General features: G+C 41.9%; 1 protein-coding gene across 3 annotated transcripts in view; it reads left to right on the forward strand.

Annotated features, from left to right (window-relative positions):
- The window catches only part of LOC139548233 (solute carrier family 25 member 36-A-like), a 32,566-nt gene extending 13,105 nt beyond the window's left edge, over window positions 1–19,461 (forward strand). For 2 of the 3 annotated variants that reach the window (XM_071357774.1, XM_071357772.1), the window contains exons 3-7: window positions 2,507–2,584; window positions 14,785–14,885; window positions 16,865–16,931; window positions 17,049–17,338; window positions 17,546–19,461. In XM_071357774.1, the coding sequence (XP_071213875.1) occupies window positions 2,507–2,584; window positions 14,785–14,885; window positions 16,865–16,931; window positions 17,049–17,338; window positions 17,546–17,739 (730 nt within the window). In that variant the 3' untranslated portion in view covers window positions 17,740–19,461. The remainder of the gene's footprint in view (window positions 1–2,506; window positions 2,585–14,784; window positions 14,886–16,864; window positions 16,932–17,048; window positions 17,339–17,545) is intronic. The other variant, XM_071357773.1, reaches the window with a different exon arrangement.
- Window positions 19,462–20,477: the final 1,016 nt, after the last annotated feature.

Raw genomic sequence — 20,477 nt, forward strand, 5'->3', positions numbered from 1 at the left:
TTGTTAGTGCTTAATTGAAAATTTGTACAAGGGTTCTAAATAAAATGAGAAATAATCAAATATGAGTAAGTACCTTTTTATTTGTTGAGTATAATTCAAAATGTAATAAGAAATAGGCCTTTACATGTGGTCATTTTAATTAAACTATTTATTCATTGAATTTACAGAAAGTGTGCTATATTGTGATATGTACAGTCGAATTCGGAAGTTTACATACACCTTAGCTAAATACGTTTAAACTCAGTTTTTTCACAATTCCTGACATTTAATCCAAGTAAAAATGCCCCGTCTTAGGTCAGTTAGGATCACCACTTTATTTTAAGAATGTGAAATGTCATAATAATAGTAGAGTGATTTATTTCAGCTTTTATTTCTTTCATCGCATTCCCAGTGGGTCAAAAGTTTACATACACTCAATTAGTATTTGGTAGCATTGCCTTTTAAATTGTTTAACTTGGGTCAAATGTTTCGGGTAGCCTTCCACAAGCTTCCCACAATATGTTGGGTGAATTTTGTCCCATTCCTCCTGACAGAGCTGGTGTAACTGAGTCAGGTTTGTTGGCCTCCTTGCTCGCACATGCTTTTTCAGTTCTGGCCACAAATGTTCTATAGGATTGAGGTCAGGGCTTTGTGATGGCCACTCCAATACCTTGACTTTGTTGTCCTTAAGCCATTTTGCCACAACTTTGGAAGTATGCTTGGCCATTTGGAAGACCCATTTGCGACCAAGCTTTAACTTCCTGCCTGATGTCTTGAGATGTTGCTTCAATATAGCCACATAATTTTCCCGACTCATGATGCCATCTATTTTGTGAAGTGCACCAGTCCCTCCTGCAGCAAAGCACCCCCACAACATGATTCTGCCACCCCCGTGCTTCATGGTTGTTCTTTGGCTTGCAAGCCTCCCACCTTTTCATCCAAACATAACGATGGTCATTATGGCCAAACAGTTCTATTTTTGTTTCATCAGACCAGAGGACATTTCTCCAAAAAGTATGAACTTTGTCCCCATGTGCAGTTGCAAACCGTAGTCTGGCTTTTTTTATGGCGGTTTTGGAGCAGTGGCTTCTTCCTTGCTGAGCAGTCTTTCAGGTTATGTCGATATAGGACTCGTTTTACAGTGGATATAGATACTTTTGTACATGTTTCCTCCAGCATCTTCACAATATCCTTTGCTGTTGTTCTGGGATTGATTTGCACTTTTCACACCAAAGTACGTCCATCTCTAGGAGACAGAACGCGTCTCCTTCCTGAGCGGTGTGATGGCTGCGTGGTCCCATGGTGTTTATACTTGTGTACTATTGTTTGTACAGATGAACGTGGTACCTTCAGGCGTTTGGAAATTGCTCCCAAGGATGAACCAGACGTGTTGAGGTCTATACTTTTTTTTCTGAGGTCGTGGCTGAATTAATTTGATTCCCCCATGATGTCAAGCAAAGAGGCACTGATTTTGAAGGTAGTTCTTGAAATGCATCCACAGGTACTCCTCCAATTGAGTCAATTAGCCTATTAGAAGCTTCTAAAGTCATGACATCCATTTTCTGAAATTTTCCAAGTAGTTTAAAAGGCACAGTCAACTTAGTGTATGTAAACTTCTGCCCCACTGGAATTGTGATACATTGAGTTATAAGTGAAATAATCTGTCTGTAAACAATTGTTGGAAAAATTACTGCACATGCTACATGCACACAGTAGATGTCCTAACCGACTTGCCAAAACTATAGTTTGTTAACAACAAATTAGTGGAGTGGTTGAAAAACTAGTTTTAAAGACTCCAACCTAAGTGTATGTAAACTTCCGACTTCAACTGTATATATCTTTATCGGGATAAGAAATTACCTATATCGTGATATCTATCTTTATCAGGATATGAGATCAGCTTACAAGATCAAACAGGCATAGGCCTATATTCCAATGTCTAGTTATGTTTGTTAACCATCAAACTATACAAATACAATACTTTATGCTTGTGTTATTGGTTTTGATAGTTTGGGATATATTACTGTCATTGCCCTCCAGCTTTGCACATTAAACTTCACAGTAAACAGTCCTAAGTAGCCTAATGTGTAGAAGTCTCAAGAAACCAGAGTAAAAATGAGCTGGTGTATTTTGGGTGTTTACACACCCTCCACTCTACCTCCTATCCTCTTGTGGGGTTTGGCAGCAGGATCCCTCCCTCACGAAACCCTATGTTGTTTGCTCTGACTCATGTCTCCTCGGCAGGCAGTGCCATGTGGACTGAAATCCAACTCCTAGCTCGTCTCTCTCTCCCCTACCTTCAGGGAAAGGCCTGTCTGGGGATCTGTAGCATACCCCAGCAGCAGGATGTATCATATCGTTTCAAACTACTATCATACTTCATGTTTTTCTTTCTACAAGTTGTTGTTACAACCCAGCAAGGCTTTCAGCAGACCCTACTTCATTGTTATGAACTCCGCTGAAGTTTAAGTGAAAAGAATGTGAATATTTGTGAGTGGTGGGTAAGATGTTGTGTTTTTGTCTTCAGGTTGATTCTTGAGAAAGAAGGAGCCCGCTCTCTGTTCAGGGGCCTGGGGCCTAACCTAGTGGGCGTGGCCCCCTCCAGGTAAGCACCCAACATTACTTAAAACATTTTAGATTAAATTCTTACGGCTGAGACTCGTTAACGGGATCGATATGACAACAGCCAGTGAAAGTGCAGGGCGCCAAATTCAAACAGAAATCTCATAATTAAAATTCCTCAAACATACAAGTATTTCACACCATTTTAAAGATAAACTTGTTGTTAATCCCACCACAGTGTCCGATTTGAAAAAGGCTTTATGACGAAAGCATACCATGCGATTATGTTAGGTCAGCACCTAGTCACAGAAAAACACAGCCATTTTTCCAGCCAAAGAGAGGAGTCACAAAAAGCAGAAATAGAGATAAAATGAATCACTAACCTTTGATCTTCATCAGATGACACTCATAGGACTTCATGTTACACAATACATGTATGTTTTATATTTATATCCAAAAATCTCAGTTTACATTGGCGTGTTATGTTCAGTAATGTTTTGCTTCCAAAACATCCGGTGATTTGGCAGAGAGCCACATCAATTTACAGAAATACTCATAATAAACATTGATAAAAGATACAAGTGTTATGCAAGGAACTTTAGATAAACTTCTCCTTAATGCAACCGCTGTGTCAGATTTCAAAAAAGCTTTATGGAAAAAGCACACCATGCTATAATCTGAGTACAGTTCGACAATAAATGTTTGTTTTGTTCGATAAAGTCCATTTATGTCCAAATACCTCCTTTTTGTTCACGCGTTTAGTTCACAAATCCAAATTCACGAGGCGCAGGCCAGACGGAAAGTCAAAAAAATCCATTATAGTTCGTAGAAACATGTCAAACGAAGTATAGAATCAATCTTTAGGATGTTTTTAAAACAAATCTTCAATATTGTTTAAACCGGAGAATTCCTTTGTCTTTAGAAAGGAAAAGAAATGTAGCTGCCTCTCACGGGCGCGCGCCTGACTGAGCTCATGGCATTCTGCCAGACCTCTTACTCAATCAGCTCTTATTCTCTCCTTCACAGTAGAAGCCTTAGGAAGTGCAATATGACTCCATAGATACTATCTTCGGTAGGCAATGAGTTGAAAACCTACAAACCTCAGATTTCCCACTTCCTGGTTGGATTTTTTTCTCAGGTTTTTGCCTGCCATATGAGTTCTGTTATACACAGACTTCATTCAAACAGTTTTAGGAACTTCAGAGTGTTTTCTATCCAAATCTACTAATAATATGCATATATTAGCAACTGGGCATGAGTAGCAGGCAGTTTACTTTGGGCACCTTATTCATCCAAGCTACTCAATACTGCCCCAAACACAGTGCTAAAAGGAGTAGGGTTGCACAATTGTGGTATATTTCCAAAAAATCACCAGAAGTTGTGGTTGGAGGATTCCAGATTTCCTGCTTATTCCCTCCTGGCACTGGGAATCTTCCAAACAGGATTTATGGAAAACCTAGGAATTTGGGGAAATTACTGGAATTGTGCAACCTTAAGTAAATACATTCAGTACACACACTAGCCCTAATCTCTTAGTCTTTTTTCAACAATTAGCTACCTGTAGGTCTAGAAGCACATTTTCAAGGTGACAAAGTTTATGCCTAGCCTATGCCAGGCTGTTTCTGCTTCTTCAGCCAATTTGTCATTGTCTCACTGTGTTTGGCTAGGCAGAGATGTATAACGGGTGACTACACAGTCAGGCACACTAGAGGTAGTTTATACCTCCACCATCAAACATGTCAAAAAAAATAAAAACACTTCAGAACTGACCACTAAAAGCTTATCAGTCACAGTGTGTGTGCGTGCGGACCAGAATTAGGTTTAGAATTAGGTTTAGGAGCTAGGGTTAGTTTTAGGGTTAAAAGCTTGGGTTAGGTTTAGAGTTAAGGTTACGTTTTTGGGTTAACTTCTTATGGCTGCAGGGGCAGTATTGAGTAGCTTGGATGAAAGGTGCCCAGAGTAAACGGCCTGCTCCTCAGTCCCAGTTAACTAATATATGCATATTATTATTAGTATTGGATAGAAAACACTCTGAAGTTTCTAAAACTGTTTGAATTATGTCTGTGAGTATAACAGAACTCATATGGCAGGCAAAAACCTGAGAAAAATTCCAAACAGGAAGTCAACTTCCACTAGATGTCAACAGTCTGTAGAACTTTGTCTGATGACTCTAATGTGAAGGGGGCCCGAAGGAGACAGGAATGAGTCACCACTGCCATGAGGTGAACATTCTTTGACCACGCGCGTTCATGTGAGGCAGCTCCGTTCCATCGCTCATCTGAAGTCAATGTAATTCTCCGGTTGGAACGTTATTCAAGATATATGTTAACAACATTCTAAAGATTGATTGAATACATTGTTTGACATGTTTCTACTGACTGTTACGGAACTTTTGGACATTTTGTCACGTTTTAGTGAACACGCTTCGTGACTTTGGAATTGTTTACCAAACGCGCTAACCAAAGTAGCTAATTAGATATAAATAACGGACATTATCGAACAAATCAATCATTTATTGTGGACCTGGGATTCCTGGGAGTGCATTCTGATGAAGTTCATCAAAGGTAAGGGAATATTTATCATGTAATTTCTGGTTTCTGTTGACTCCAACATGGCGGCTAATTTGGCTATTGTTCTGAGCTCCGTCTCAGATTATTGCATGGTTTGCTTTTTCCGTAAAGTTTTTTTGAAATCTGACACAGCGGTTGCATTAAGGAGAGGTATGTCTATAATTCCATGTGTATAACTTGTATTATCATCTACATTTATGATGAGTATTTCTGTTGAAACGATGTGGCGATGCAAAATCACTTGATGTTTTTGGAACTAGTGATTGTAACGCGCCAATGTAAACTCTGATTTTTTTATATAAATATGAACTTTATCAAACAAAACATACATGTATTGTGTAACATGAAGTCCTTTGAGTGTCATCTGATGAAGATCATCAAAGGTTAGTGATTCATTTTATCTCTATTTGTGCTTTTTGTGACTGCTATCTTTCGCTGGAAAAATGGCTGTGCTTATTGTGGTTTGGTGTGACCTAACATAATCGTTTGTAGTGCTTTCGCTGAAAAGCATATTTGAAATCGGACACTTTGGTAGGATTAACAACAAGATTACCTTTTTAAAATGGTATAAGACACATGTATGTCTGAGGAATTTTAATTATGAGATTTCTGTTTTTTTTTATTTGGCGCCCTGCTCTTTCACTGGCTGTTGTCATATCATCCCGTTAACGGAATTGCAGCCATAAGAAGTTAAGGTAAGGGTACGGGTTAGGGAAAGAGGACTTTGAATGGGACTGAAATGTGTGTCCCTACAAGGTTAGCTGTACAAGACTCTCTGTGTGTGTGTAGCCTATATAGGCTATATACACACACTACATGAACAACATTTTATGGACACCTGCTCGTCAAACATCTCATTCCAAAATCATGGGCATTAATATGGAGTCCATGCCCGTGAGCTTTACACCACTCCAGCCGACGCTTAGCATTGCGCATGGTGATCTTAGGCTTGTGTTTGGCTGCTCAGCCATGGAATCCCATTTCATGAAGCTCCCGATGAACTGTTCTTTTGCTGACGTTGCTTCCAGAGGCAGTTTGGATAAAAAATAATAAAATCGGTAGCGAGTGTTGCAACCAAGGACAGTCGATGAGTTTGTGTGGCCTATCACTTTGCTGCTGAGCCTCTGTTGCTCCTAGACATTTCCACTTCACAATAATAGCATTTACAGTTGACGGGGCAGCTCTAGCAGGGCAGAAATATTACAAACTGACTTGATGGAAAGGTGACATCGTTTGACGGTGCTACGTTGAAAGTCACTGAGCTCTTCAGTACAGGCCATTCTACTGCCAATGTTTGTCTATGGAAATTGGATGACTGTGTGCTCGATGTTATTCAACTGTCAGCAACGGGTGTGACTGAAATAGCTGAATCCACATATTTGAAGTGTTGTCTACATACTTTTGGCCATGTAGTGCATTTCGTGTTGCATCAGAGGCCCAGGTGATTTGACTCTGCATCAGCGTGTACCCTGACAGTGTCAACAAAGCTCTCCACATACACTTAGCACAAGCTCTTGTTAGACATAGCATTAGCTAGCTTCTACCATTAGCTACCACTTAGACGCATCGTCATCAGCAGGCCAGGGGATAATTAGCATTAGTAGCAATTTAGCAACAAATCTTTTCTCTCACTCCTACAGATGGTTAGCTCACTGGCTGGCTACAGTACAGTGCCTCTCTGAGCACTGATCATTGTAGCTGTGATCGGCTTCTCTCTCTCACTCAGAAACCCTAGTTTGGTTGTTCTCTCCTTTTATCCTCCACAGTGACCGACAGTGTTATGTAACAGCATTAAGACTGTGGGATGGACAGCCTGATGCAGTGCATTAGTGCTGTTTGTCCAGTCTAACACGGAACTCAAACTGGCTGCGCACGTGCGCCATCGTGCATAAATGTATTTTTCCGCCCCCCACACCAAACACGATCACGAGACACAGGTTAAAATATCAAAACAAACTGAACCAATTACATTAATTTGGGGACAGGTCAAAAAGCATTAAACCTTTATGGCAATTTAGCTCTAATTTGTTCTGAGATATAAACATTGAGTTGTTATTTTACCTGAAATGCACAAGGTCCTCTACTCTGACAATTAATCCACACAAAACCGTCAACCGAATCGTTTCTAGTCATCTCTCCTCCTTCTAGGCTTTTTCTTCTCGACTTTATATTGCGATTGGCAACTATCATAAATTATGTGCATTACCGCCACCAACCTCATTTGTCTTTCAGTCACCCACGTGGGTATAAATAATGAGATGGCACGTGAGTACCTGCTTCTATAAACCAATGAAGAAATGGGAGGGGCAGGACTTGCAGCGCGATCTGCGTCAGAAATAGAACTGACTTCTATTTTAGCCCTTGGCAACACAGACGCTCGTTGGTGCAATAATTGAATAATATAGGATTTGGACATTTATTTTGCAACGCTCTCGCACGTGACGCGAGCGGTGTATTCAGCCTGCAACAGATGGACAATGAATGAGAATCACAGTGATTGTGACAGATTCACTACGACAGTGATTGACTGATTCACAACTCCTCTCTGTAAAAGTACAATTGTAAGATGTAAAATGGACCCCCGTCAACTTGTGACACAGTAACCTCCCAGAACCCTTTGACTATTAACCACAGCAACAAAGTGACGACTCAGACATCCCTACACAACAACTGAGAACTCAGACTCCAGTGCTAACATCCACTGTGTGTGTGCCTGCAGTTGACCTCCAGTGGGTCAATGTCAGATAATGTTAATAGTAGCTCCTTCCACATAGGATAGGCTAGATTAGGGTTGTCAAGGGAGGGTATATTACTGGAAACTTTTGAAGTTTACCAGTAAACTACCAGATTTTTGTTATCTTCCAAGGATTTTATGTGATCTATCACAGGTCATCTAACTTTTTCAGCTGTTTTGGTACCCTGGCTACCATGCTGTGAACAGCGTGAAACAAACCCATGCACATGCGGAGATACCATGTGTGACTGTGAGAGCGAAGTGTTGCATCTCGCTCATCTCAATATCTCCGGTGCTGCTTGTGGAAATGGAATTTCACATAGTCTACCTTTTTAATATGAGGGTTTCAGCATGAAATATCTTAGATATTAAATTTTTTACAAACAATTTTTATTATGCCTATGTATTTGTTGTCAATGTATTGTCGTCAAACTGGTGGCAGTTGTGGAAAAAATCATGAGCTGGAAGAGTTGCAGAGTCAATTGTAAATCATGTCATTGTTGATTAGATGCTTTTTTTCAATAATTAGGCAATTTTTTTCTTGAAACAAATGGTCTATCTACTAGAAACTCATGGACACAAATATAATAGATAGAATTAATTCTATCTATGAATTAGTTTTTTTTGTGATAGGGCTGTCTATCTTGGTCAACCAAGAGTAGTCTTTTCTTTCGACCAATCAATTGGTCGACATTTTTAAAATGTGTATTTTTCCATGTGTTTTAATAAAGTCATCTAAACTTAGCAAAAAAAGACGTACTCTCACTGTCCACTGCATTTATTTTCAGCAAACTTAACGTGTGTAAATATTTGTATGAACATAAGATTCAACAACAGACATAAACTGAACAAGTTCCACAGACATGTGACTAACAGAAATGGAATAATGTGTCCCTTAACAAAATCAAAAGTAACAGTCAGTATCTGGTGTGGCAACGAGCTGCATTAAGTACTGCAGTGAATCTCCTCATGGACTGCACCAGATTTGCCAGTTCTTGCTGTGAGATGTTACCCCACTCTTCCACCAAGGCACCTGCAAGTTCCCGGACATTTCTGGGGGGAATGGCCCTAACCCTCACCCTCCAATCCAACAGGTCCCAGACGTGCTCAATGGGATTGAGATCCGGGCTCTTGGCTGGCCATGGCAGAACACTGGCATTCCTGTCTTGCAGGAAATCACGCACAGAACGAGCAGTATGGCTGGTGGCATTGTCATGCTGGAGGGTCATGGGGAAGGGTACCTCATGAGGGAGGAGGATGCCTTGCCTGTAGCGCACAGCATTGAGATTGCCTGCAATGACAACAAGCTCAGTTTGATGATGCTGTGACACACCGCCCCAGACCATGACAGACCCTCCACCTCCAAATCAATCCCGCTCCAGAGTACAGGCCTCGGTGTAACGCCTATTCCTTCGACGATAAACGCGAATCCGACCATCACCCCTGGTGAGACAAAAATCACGACTCGTCAGTGAAGAGCACTTTTTGCCAGTCCTGTCTGGTCCAGCGACGGTGGGTTTGTGCCCATAGACAACGTTGTTGCCAGTGATGTCTGGTGAGGACCTGCCTTACAACAGGCCTACAAGCCCCCAGTCCAGCCTCTTTCAGTCTATTGCGGACAGTCTGAGCACAGATAGAGGGATTGTGCGTTCCTGGTGTAACCCGAGCAGTTGTTGCCATCCTGTACCTTTCCCGCTAGTGTTATGTTTGGATGTACCAATGCTGTGCAGGTGTTGTTACACGTGGTCTGCCGCCGCAAGGACGATAAGCTGTCCATCTTGTCTCCCTGTAGCACTGTCTTTAGGCGTCTCACAGTACAGACGTTGCAATTTATTGCCCTGGCCACATCTGCAGTCCTCATGCCTCCTTGCAGCATGCTAGCATGAGCAGGGACCCTGGGCATCTTTCTTTTGGTGTTTTTCCAGTCAGTAGAAAGGCCTTTATTGTGTCCTAAATTTTTATAACTGTGACCTTAAGCTGTTAGTGTCTTAACGAGCATTCCTCAGGTGCATGTTCACTAATTGTTTTATGGTTCATTAAACAAGCATGGAAACAGTGTTTAACCCCTTTACAATAAAGATCTGTGAAGTTATTTGTATTTTAATGAATTATCTTTGACATTGTCCTGAAAAAGGGACATTTCTTTTTTTCCTGAGTTTATATATATCTAACTTCTCTGATGCTTTGAGCATGCTGTTTGAATAAATAATAAGACAAATGACTCAAGAGGGAGCTAGCGATCAACCAGAGGATAATAACCTGTTCCTGACCCTCCTGGCCTTGGCAGATTCTGCCATTACGCTCCTGAAGATGCCTGTAATAGGCTACTCCAGGGGTTGGCATCCTTTTCCATTTGGAGTGCCAATTTATATGACCATTTCTACCGATCTGCGTGCCAGTTATGATTTTCATATGCACATGTTCTTGGAAGTTTCATTTAATTTATAATACAAAATATATCTCAATCATTGTCATGTAGTTAATTTTAATTATTTCTAAATGAAAATTATACAAATCTAAAAGTGACTTCTATGCCATTGCCAACTCGTGCTAGCAAACTTGCAACATTGTGTGAAATATTCTGGGCCTCAGTTTCCCATGCCAGTCAGGTCAGGACAGCTGTGGGGTATTTGTTCAAGGGATGAGAAGTAAATCAGGTATTTTATGATGTTTCCGCTGGATCAGGTTTATAGGCCTACATTTGCTCACAGGCCAGGTAGCCTATGCCCACTTCTATATGCGTACTCAGGTGCGCGTCCTTCCTCAACATTGACAGGAGCGCTCCAAACAAAAGACAATGAATAAATTGACAAAACTCATAAATGGAATGAAATAAACCAAAACGTATTCCTCACAAGTGTAGCATAGGTTGTGAGTTCTGCAAACAAGGTGTCCACTCTGACAATGAGAACAGTAAACTGTAATAATATATTGAATGCATGAACAGAAATCACCGTAACCAATTATGTGAATTAACGGTAAAAGTAGGCTACTACTGGTGATCTATGTAATGGGGAATTGATAGACTAACAATCAAGGGCAAACAATTCACAAAAAGTCATGAACCAATGAATGGGCACGAAATAGCGGAAGAGAGCACATTCAGGAGAGACGTGCACTGTGCATCTTAGCCACACTCTCCTTCTTCTTGGACCGTGGCATCCCCGCTGCCTCAATGGATTAGTCCTCTGAGACAGGTGCAAATCAGACAGGTCTCGTGTGTGATTCATTTTTATATCTGCGATTGAGCAACTAAAATAATCTTAGTCAACCAACAGCCTATCGACCAAATGACTAAATGGGGTCACCCCTAATATGATATTTATTTAGTTTTTTACAGTTATTCAAGAATAAATTACCAAAGTTACGTTAGATTGTCATAGATTTTGTTAAGATTACGTTAACTTTACCGGTAGCTTTGCAACCATAGGGCAGATACTGCGTAGAGCACACATACAATGAGCTCTAAAAGTATTGGGTTAGTGTCAAAATTTTGGTTGTTTTGGCTTCGTACTCCAGCACTTTCGATTTGAAATGATACAATTGCTACAAGGTTAAAGTGTAGACTGTCAGCTTTAATTTGACGGTATTTTCATCCATATCAGGTGAACCGTTTAGAAATTAATAATTTTTATGCGTTAGGTAACTCTGCATGAAATGTTTGGATGGAAACGTGGTTGGTGATATTGTTTAGCCTGAAATATGAAATGATCATACAATAATATAATTTCATTAAACTGAAACACTCAGCCCAGCCGTTGTTGCTGTTGGCTTTACTCATATTTAGTAGGGGTGTAACGGTTCACCAAACCTATCGTTTGTTATGTGTTGCGCTTTTGGGGTCACAGTTCAGTTTTAGTACAGTGGGAAAATTAAAAGCCAACAGTAATTATAGTTAAAGATGCACTATTTGAATAGTTTGCCTAATTTCAGTTTGTGTCAAAACATGAAAGTATATTGTAGAGTATCATTGTGCCATCTAAACCACTTTGTAGTATATTTTCCATAACCAAAAATATTGTATTGTTCAGCTGTTTGAAGCTGGTGTACAAAAACGGGAAGTGTAGAAATGGCGCATATAAAACAGATCTACCGCTTCTTAGGTTGCTTTTGATGAGAGTTAACATTTCTGTGAATTGTCAGGTCGACCAAAAAGTTACATAATGCAGCTTTTATTTTTCTTTAAGAAAATCCAAAGTGTTGGTATTCCTGATTCTATATATGATCATGAGTCGTAATGCCTGATGAGAGCACCATCAAAAATAACACTTTGGATTTTCTTAAATGAAAACACACAATTACTCAATGTGCGTGTGAAATCAATATGTAAACATGGCTCAGACATTGTATAGGCCTACGCTATAATGTTTTCTTACAAACAGAAAAATATGGGCACTTGTGGGACTCTGTAGCACGTACTTCTCATCTCTCAGTCCGGGGCTGTCACTGTGAAGTAGCTCTCTGTAGCCCTGGAGGTCCAGCCATCAAGTAGTAAGCACAACACAGGGTGCATTGGCCAATTCATTGACAACTTCAGCTTTGGCTTCTTACCGTGAATTTGGAAAGTATTCAGACCCCTTGACTTTTATAGCATTTTGTAACATTACAGCCTTATTCTAAAATTGATGATCTTTTTTATTTTTATCGATCTACACACAATACCCCATAATGACAAAGCAAAAAAAGGTATTTAGGGATGTTTGCTAATTTATTAAAAATAAAATAAAACATATCTTATTTACATAAGTATTCAGACTCTTTGCAATGAGATTTGAAATTGAGCTCGGGTGCATCCTGTTTCCATTGATCATCGTCGAGTTGTTTCTACAACTTGATTGGAGTCCACCTTTGGTAAATTCAATTGATTGGACATGATTTGGAAAGTCACACACCTGTCTATATAAGGTCCCAAGGTTGACAGTGCATGTCACAGCAAAAACAAAGCCATTATGTCGAAGGCATTATCTGTAAAGATCTGAGACAGGATTGTGTTGAAGCACAGATCTGGGGAAGGGTACCAAAACACCAAAATACCTCCATTCTTGAATGGAATCACCAAGACTCTAGAAAGAGCTGTCCGCCAGGCCAAACTGAGCAATCGGGGGAGAGGGGCCTTGGTCAGGAAGGTGACCAAGAATCTGATGGTCACTCTGACAGAGCTCCAGAGTTCCTCTGTGGAGATGGGAGAACCTTCCAGAAAGACAACCGTCTCTGCAGCACTCCACCAATCAGGCCTTTATGGTAGTGGCCAGACAGAAGGTACTGCTTAGTAAAAGGCACATGACAGCCCACTTGGAGTTTGCCAAAAGGCACCTAAAGACTCTCAGAGCATGAGAAGCAAAAATCTCTGGTCTGATGAAACCAAGATTGAACTCTTTGTCCTGATTGCCAAGTGTCACATCTGGAGGAAACCTGGCACCATCCCTACTGTGAAGCATGGTGGTGGCAGCATAATGCTGTAGGGATCTTTTTCAGAGGCTAGGACTGGGAGACTAGTCAGGATCGAAGGAAAGATGAACGGAACAAAGTACAGAGATCCTTGATGAAAACCTGCTCCAGAGCACTGAGGACCTCAGACTGGGTCGAAGGTTCACCTTCCAACAGGACAACGACCCTAAGCACACAGCCAAGACAACGCAGGAGTGGCTTCGGGACAAGTCTCTGAATGTCCTTCAGTGGCCCAGCCACAACCCGGACTTGAACCCGATCGAACATCTCTGGACAGACCTGAAAGTAACTGTGCAGCGACGGTCCCCAGCCAACCTGACAGAGCTTGAGGATCTGCAGCGATGAATGGGAGAAACTCCCCAAATACAGGTGTGTCAAGCTTGTAGCATCATACCCAAGAAGACTTGAGGCTGTAATCGCTGACTAAGGTGCCTCAAAAGTACTGAGTAAAGGGTCTGAATACTTATGTGAATGTGATATTTCCATTTTTTTATTTGCGCAAATTTCTAAAAACCTTTTGCCTTGTAATTTTGGGGTATTGTGTGTAGATTGATGAGGGGGAAGAAAACAATTGACTCAATTTTCGAATAAGGCTGTAACCATAACAAAATGTGGAAAAAGTGAAGGGGTATGAATACTTGACGAATACACTGTTACCTGTTATCTGAAATGGGTGCGAAAAGATGAAGTTTGTAATGTGGCTCGAGAACTTTCACGAGGTGCTGAAACCTACTATTCTTCTCAACCACCGAGAATGGGCTCATATCCGCAGACATTAACATACATATCACTCTTGTAATTTATTTTGCCCAGTCAGAATCGGCTGTGAATGGCTACTTGAATTCAGAGGGGAGACAAAGTTGTTCTTTTGCGTTTCCGTCTTGCTCCGGTTGTCGGAATACTGAGGTTATGTCGACGTAAAAGTTTGAGATGTTGGCAGCTGCATAAGCTATTGTTGATCAGTGGCGACATACTTTTTGTGTTTTATCCACAACTCTCTGTCCATTGCTGTTGTAATCTATTGGGAAACCAACATTTTCCCAACCTGTAGATTTTAAACGTTGATGGAGAATCCTCCTGGTTTATCCACCCTACCACTCGCCATCGTAGAGAACTAGTTCCCGGCTCCGCCTCAAAAAAAGACTTTGAAATACGGCATATTAAGATTCAAATTTGATTACAATGTGCGGATAGGCTCTATGTTCCAACAGAATAGCCTGAAACAGATTTACTCCAGGCATACAACACAGCGTAGACATAGCATATAGACCTAGTGGTTTTTATGTTTATATTTTTTTATGTATTCATTCGGGTTCACAGTGCGGACCGAACCGAAGTCCCCAATACCGAACGGTTCGGTATGAATACAGGTACCTTCTACTGTATGCTGTAAGTTCCTTGGCCGGTCAAGGGTTTCCCCACCAGGGACGGTGAAGATGTTGATTCCTGTGCTGTAAAGTATGTATCATGTTCTCACCCTGTCTCCTCCAGAGCCATCTATTTTGCTGCATACTCCAGTGCCAAAGACAGAATGAATGGAGTGTTTCAGCCGGACTCTACACAGGTCCACATGGTGTCTGCTGGCTTGGCAGGTAACCACACCAACCTCACTCACTTTCTAACACTATACCAAACTGTATTTTTTTACAGTTTTATTTATAGATTTTTCACGGGTAGGTATCCTTTTCAATCATCCATTTTTCTGTGAGTATTCAGTCAACTGTAGCTAGTAATTTTGGATGATAAGCTAACCTGGAGAGTCATGTGATGTGACATCTTCTAATGTGCTGGACCTGACCGGGTTAGTGGTGGTAAGTCCAGTCAAACCCAGACTGACTAGTTCTGTAGAGGTCCCCTACCTTCCTATTATAGGGTTAGGTTTCTATATTCTAGTCTCGTGCTACAGTATATCTGCCCAGCAGCTCTCAGCCTGTTGGTTCCTGTGACAGCTCCTTATATTACCTAATCCTCTAGCCTAGTGGCTAAACTAGTTTCTCACACGAGGCGTCCCTCTGTCTTTCCATGTGCATTTTGTTAGGACATTGTTGATTTTTCAAAGGCAAGGGAGTAGAATAAAGTCAATTGTTGACGTTCCATCTACAAAGCCTTTTTCAAGATAAGTCTCAGTTAGGCCTAATATAATGCAAGAGCTCAAACCTAGACACTTCCCTACGCCTCCTGTACACACACTGAATCATCTGTTTCCCCTGGCCATTATGCACCTCTGCGTCAAAGTGACAACCCCATGTTAAACCTGACATATCAGGCTGATGCAGGCAGAGCAACTGCCTGGCAGGCTGATGTGAGCAACTGCCTGGCAGGCTGATGTAAGCAGTACTAGAGATGGTCTCTGTAAAACATTTCTTTGGAAGATCTACTGAACAGCCTTCCTAGACGCAAGCTGGTTTCATACATGTTGGTGACATGAGATGTCCTGATGAAGGTCCACTGACTGGAAGCTCAGATGTCCTGATGAAGGTCCACTGACTGGAAGCTCAGATGTCCTGATGAAGGTCCACTGACTGGAAGCTCAGCCACAATTTAAAGACATTTGCATCTGACTGAAAGTATGCAGAGACTTTTTCCCTTTTTCTCCAGTTTGCCTTTTGCCTCCAGCAAAAATGTGTGGTAGATTCTGCCTGTTATCATAAAATGATATTGTAAAATTCCAAGTTGTACAGTATTACACACACACACTGGCCTTTTCTAGATGAGGAAATACATTCTATCTCTAGATGATTATTTCTGTCCAGTGTCAGTGATCCTAGGAGCAATATGTCATGTAGCCTAGACTCCTGGCTTCTACCCTTTTAGAATGTAGGTCAGTCAAGCAAGCTGGGCTGTTAAAGAGCGCTGCGTGTTTCTGTAATGGAGGACCGGAGAGGAACGTGAGACTGTGTTTTTGACAGGTTTACGTTACACCCTGTCCCTCTGAGGTCGGCTCTGCATTATTTAGTCTGCCCAAATACTCCCTCTAGTGGCCATTCCATGAGGTGCAGCTACCTGTAGAACCAGTATTAGCCACATAACAGGCTTCTTTCTCTCTGATACAGGAGCTCAGGGAGGGGAATAGACTGGCTCTGGTATGAGACTGGTGTGTTGATAGGCAGGTGAGAAAAGAAGCCTGTTTGACATTGGTAGAGAGAGATGTGATACAGAGAGCTCATTGGTACATCGTAGATATGTGATACAGAGAATTGTGTAGCCAAGTGGCATCTGCAGAGCTAGGAATAACCCTGAGATCAGTGTCAACATGACTGCCAGGCTAAAGCAGTCTAACACTGAAATTATGGGAGTGTAACATTTACACACACTAACATGCTGTCACAACACAGATATCCTAGGCCTTGTCATACTGTGGTATGTTCATGAGCTCGTCTCTCTTAAAAACGTGTTGACAAGGTTAACAGTTCTTAATTTCTGATGGTTTTAAATTCCCTTTAGGGCTGATGCTTCAGAGAAGATTTGGACAGTGTTTTGTTCTACAGCTTGGTAGACAGACACTCCTGGTGGTGTTAGTCTGTAAAGTTAAGTGTGTCTGAATCATCAGAGCTCTTGTCCTTCCTCTCAGGGTTCACAGCCATCACAGCTACCAACCCTATCTGGCTCATCAAGACTCGCATGCAGCTGGACTCCAGGTAAACACACAGGTCTGAGTCAGTAGTGGCTAGAGGTGGATTTAGGATGTGGTGTCGATGTACAACGTCTCTGTCGTTTGTACCATTAGTAAATCCTTTTCCACCTGCCTTTCATAGGAACCGCGGGGAGAAGCCCATGAATGCGTTTGAGTGTTTGCAGCGGGTATACCAGACAGAAGGCCTGCGAGGGTTCTACCGGGGAATGTCAGCGTCCTACGCTGGAATCTCAGAGACTGTGATCCACTTTGTCATCTATGAGAGCATCAAGCGGCGCATCCTGGAGGCCAAGGCCACGCAGCACATGGACGAGGAGGAGTCGTCGTCCAAGGATGCCTCGGACTTTGTGGGGATGATGCTCGCCGCCGCCACCTCCAAGACCTGTGCCACGTTCATCGCTTACCCCCACGGTGAGGGCACTGCATCCTGGGAGCAGGAGGGTGGGAGTGGTCTGAGTGGAGGATAGTGGGTTTATAGTCAGTCATGTGTTTGTAGTCCTTAGACTAGTTAGAACCTGTAGTTAGTATTGATCCAGTATGGAATCTAGTACTGGGAAAGTATTTATTTTAAATGTACCAGGAAATGAGCGTGCTCCTCTCCTTTTCCCATCGTTACAGAAGTGATCCGGACCCGGCTACGGGAGGAAGGCACCAAGTACCGTTCCTTCTTCCAGACTCTGACCACGGTGCCCAAGGAAGAGGGCTACCAGGCGCTGTACCGCGGCCTCACCACCCACCTGGTGCGCCAGATTCCTAACACTGCCATCATGATGTGTACCTACGAACTAGTGGTCTACATGCTAAACGGGTAACCTTTGTCCCTTGACCTACGACCCCAGATTAAACCCTAGAGATGGGTCTACTCCCCACGTTGGACCAATGGCACAAAGAGACCCCCAAGAAACAGGACAGGGACCAGGTACTGTCATCTCTCACACCTCCAGTCCCTCCATCCTGTCTAAAACGAGAGCAAATTGTCCCAAAAGCACCCTGTTTTGGGATGGGGAGTTGGGTTGTTTTCAGGGGTGCACGACACAGGAAGAGGGGTTGGTAGACAGGAAATGACCATGTTTGTCTTGGGAATATGGTTTAAAGGTGTTTAAAAAGAAGCGGTGTCATTGAAAATGAGGTCTTAGGAGCCCTTTCTCCTTTTCTTGCCCTCTCTTATCATCTCTCCTAAATAAGCTTCTTTACACGAGCATAGGTTACTGGAGCAGGTACAGTGGGGAGAACACTCAAGCTATTTTAGTCTAACAATACTAATCATTTCTCTGGTTTGTGTGTCAAGGGGGCAATTGGTAGTAGAGGCTTGTTGAGTGCAGGGAGGTCTTAAGAATAGGGTTGAAGCTTTGAGCGAGGTGGATAGGGGACGTGCCTTGCCTTGCCTGACGACTTCAACTGTCCTGTATAGATGCACAATAGTGATGTGAGGTTGAGGAAGAGGAGCAAAGGTCAGACCAGCCCTGGTTTCTGGATCTCATTAGACCACAGTTGGACCGCAGGCATTCAGAACCACACACAGTTCTCGTCGGGTCCACTTTGCACTCAGGACCAAGCCCCCCACCCCAGTTGGTCAACAAGCTCACAGGTCGTCCCTACAGGGGCTAGTCCACTGCCAGGCCTAACCCAACCTCTGTGACTGGCTGGCCCTGACTAACACTATAAGGATTGATACTCTGACTCATACTGGAAGTTTAAACACATGCAGCAGTCTTTACAGTGTTCTCTTTGTGTGGGTGTTCTGTGAAGTGGGTGATAGTAAGAAACTTTTGACCCACTCCCTCATACCACCCAGACTGACCAGAATCATCTGCCATTTTAAACTACTTGAATGTTAATCAACACAAGGAATAACAAATGAAAGACTATGGGTCTCACATCAGATGGCAACCTTGTGTGAAAAAATGATAAGAGAATGCATAAAAAGTTTACAAACTTAACAATACAATTATATGAAATCGTATAAATGTCTTCATAAGATGTAACATTGTTGCATTTTTCTGCCCAGTCATGGGAGTGTAAACGATATGTTTTTTGGGGGATTGGAGGGTGAACCTCTGAACCCCCAGGTTTCCCCTTTGACACACAGTATGTGATTCTTTCTGCAGACCTGCTCTGAACCCCCAGGTTTCCCCTTTGACACACAGTATGTGATTCTTTCTGCAGACCTGCTCTGAACCCCCAGGTTTCCCCTTTGACACACAGTATGTGATTCTTTCTGCAGACCTGCTCTGACCCCCAGGTTTCCCCTTTGACACACAGTATGTGATTCTTTCTGCAGACCTGCTCTGACCTCCAGTTGCATCTCTTCTTTCTCTGCCTCAGAATCCAAGCAAGTGTTACAGATGAGACAATCCTCTGTCCGGTGTTCACTTTGGGAATAGATGGGATTCTCTTGAGTGTACGTGTGTGAAATGCTACAGGAGAAGGAGACCCTGTGTTGTCTGTCCCCATACTTTATGCAGTATATGGTTTTTAAAGAAAACAAGCTGACTGCATTTGAGAATTTTTTTAAATGTTTTATTCTGACTTTTTTGATGCCTTGCCGTCTACTTCTTTCGACTCCCTTTATTTAGCTGTTTTTCCTGTTATTTTCTGATTGTCATTTTGAAACTGTGAGAACTCAATGTTCATCATCTCCTTGTCTACCTGTTTACATTGTCTTGTGTAACCATAGAGACAACCTTACCTACTGACCTTTCCCCACGAACATGATATGAGCACGAAGAGCCTTCCTAGCACATGTAAGCATCACTGCAGCCATTCAGTCAAATATCCACAGGTCACACTAATGCTAGAAATAAGAATTAGGTTCATAACATGCTTACTGTTCCTTAAAAGAGAGTGCACAACAACATTTTTAAGTTGCACCTGTATTCGTCTGTCACTGTCTCACTCGTCATAATTCACGATGCAGGAGTTTTTAGAAACATTCTATTCTTATTTATAATAAAATTGACTTTAAAATGACAATACATTTACCATAAATTTCTATTGGGCACAAAATAATCTGAAACACAACCAAATCAAACAGCAAATGCATCAAACACATTTGTAGTCACATTCTTGACGTAATCATTGCGTGCTATGAATATGGGACCAAATGCTGAACTTTTTACTATTTTAATACACCTAAGTGCATTTGTCCCAATACTTTTGGTCCCCTAAAATGGGGAGACTGTGCCAAAACAACAAATGTGTCACTGTCCCAGTACTTGGAGCTCCCTGTATAATTCATATATATATATCTTTTTGTTTTTATTGATCCATGGGGGCCGCCAGTACTTGGAGCTCCCTGTATAATTCATATATATATATCTTTTTGTTTTTATTGATCCATGGGGGCCGCCAGTACTTGGAGCTCCCTGTATAATTCATATATATATATCTTTTTGTTTTTATTGATCCATGGGGGCCGCCAGTTGCCCATCCCTGACCAACATGTGCATGTTTCTACTCTGGGTCTGTGTGTGCTTATAACCAGAGACATTTGGTTCTTTCACATGGGTCTGTTCTCATCTTGCCCCTGAATGTAGGAATTGTGTGTGTT

The sequence above is a fragment of the Salvelinus alpinus genome, chromosome 21 (assembly GCF_045679555.1).
Source record: "Salvelinus alpinus chromosome 21, SLU_Salpinus.1, whole genome shotgun sequence".
In the NCBI taxonomy this organism is placed as follows: Eukaryota; Metazoa; Chordata; class Actinopteri; order Salmoniformes; family Salmonidae; genus Salvelinus; species Salvelinus alpinus.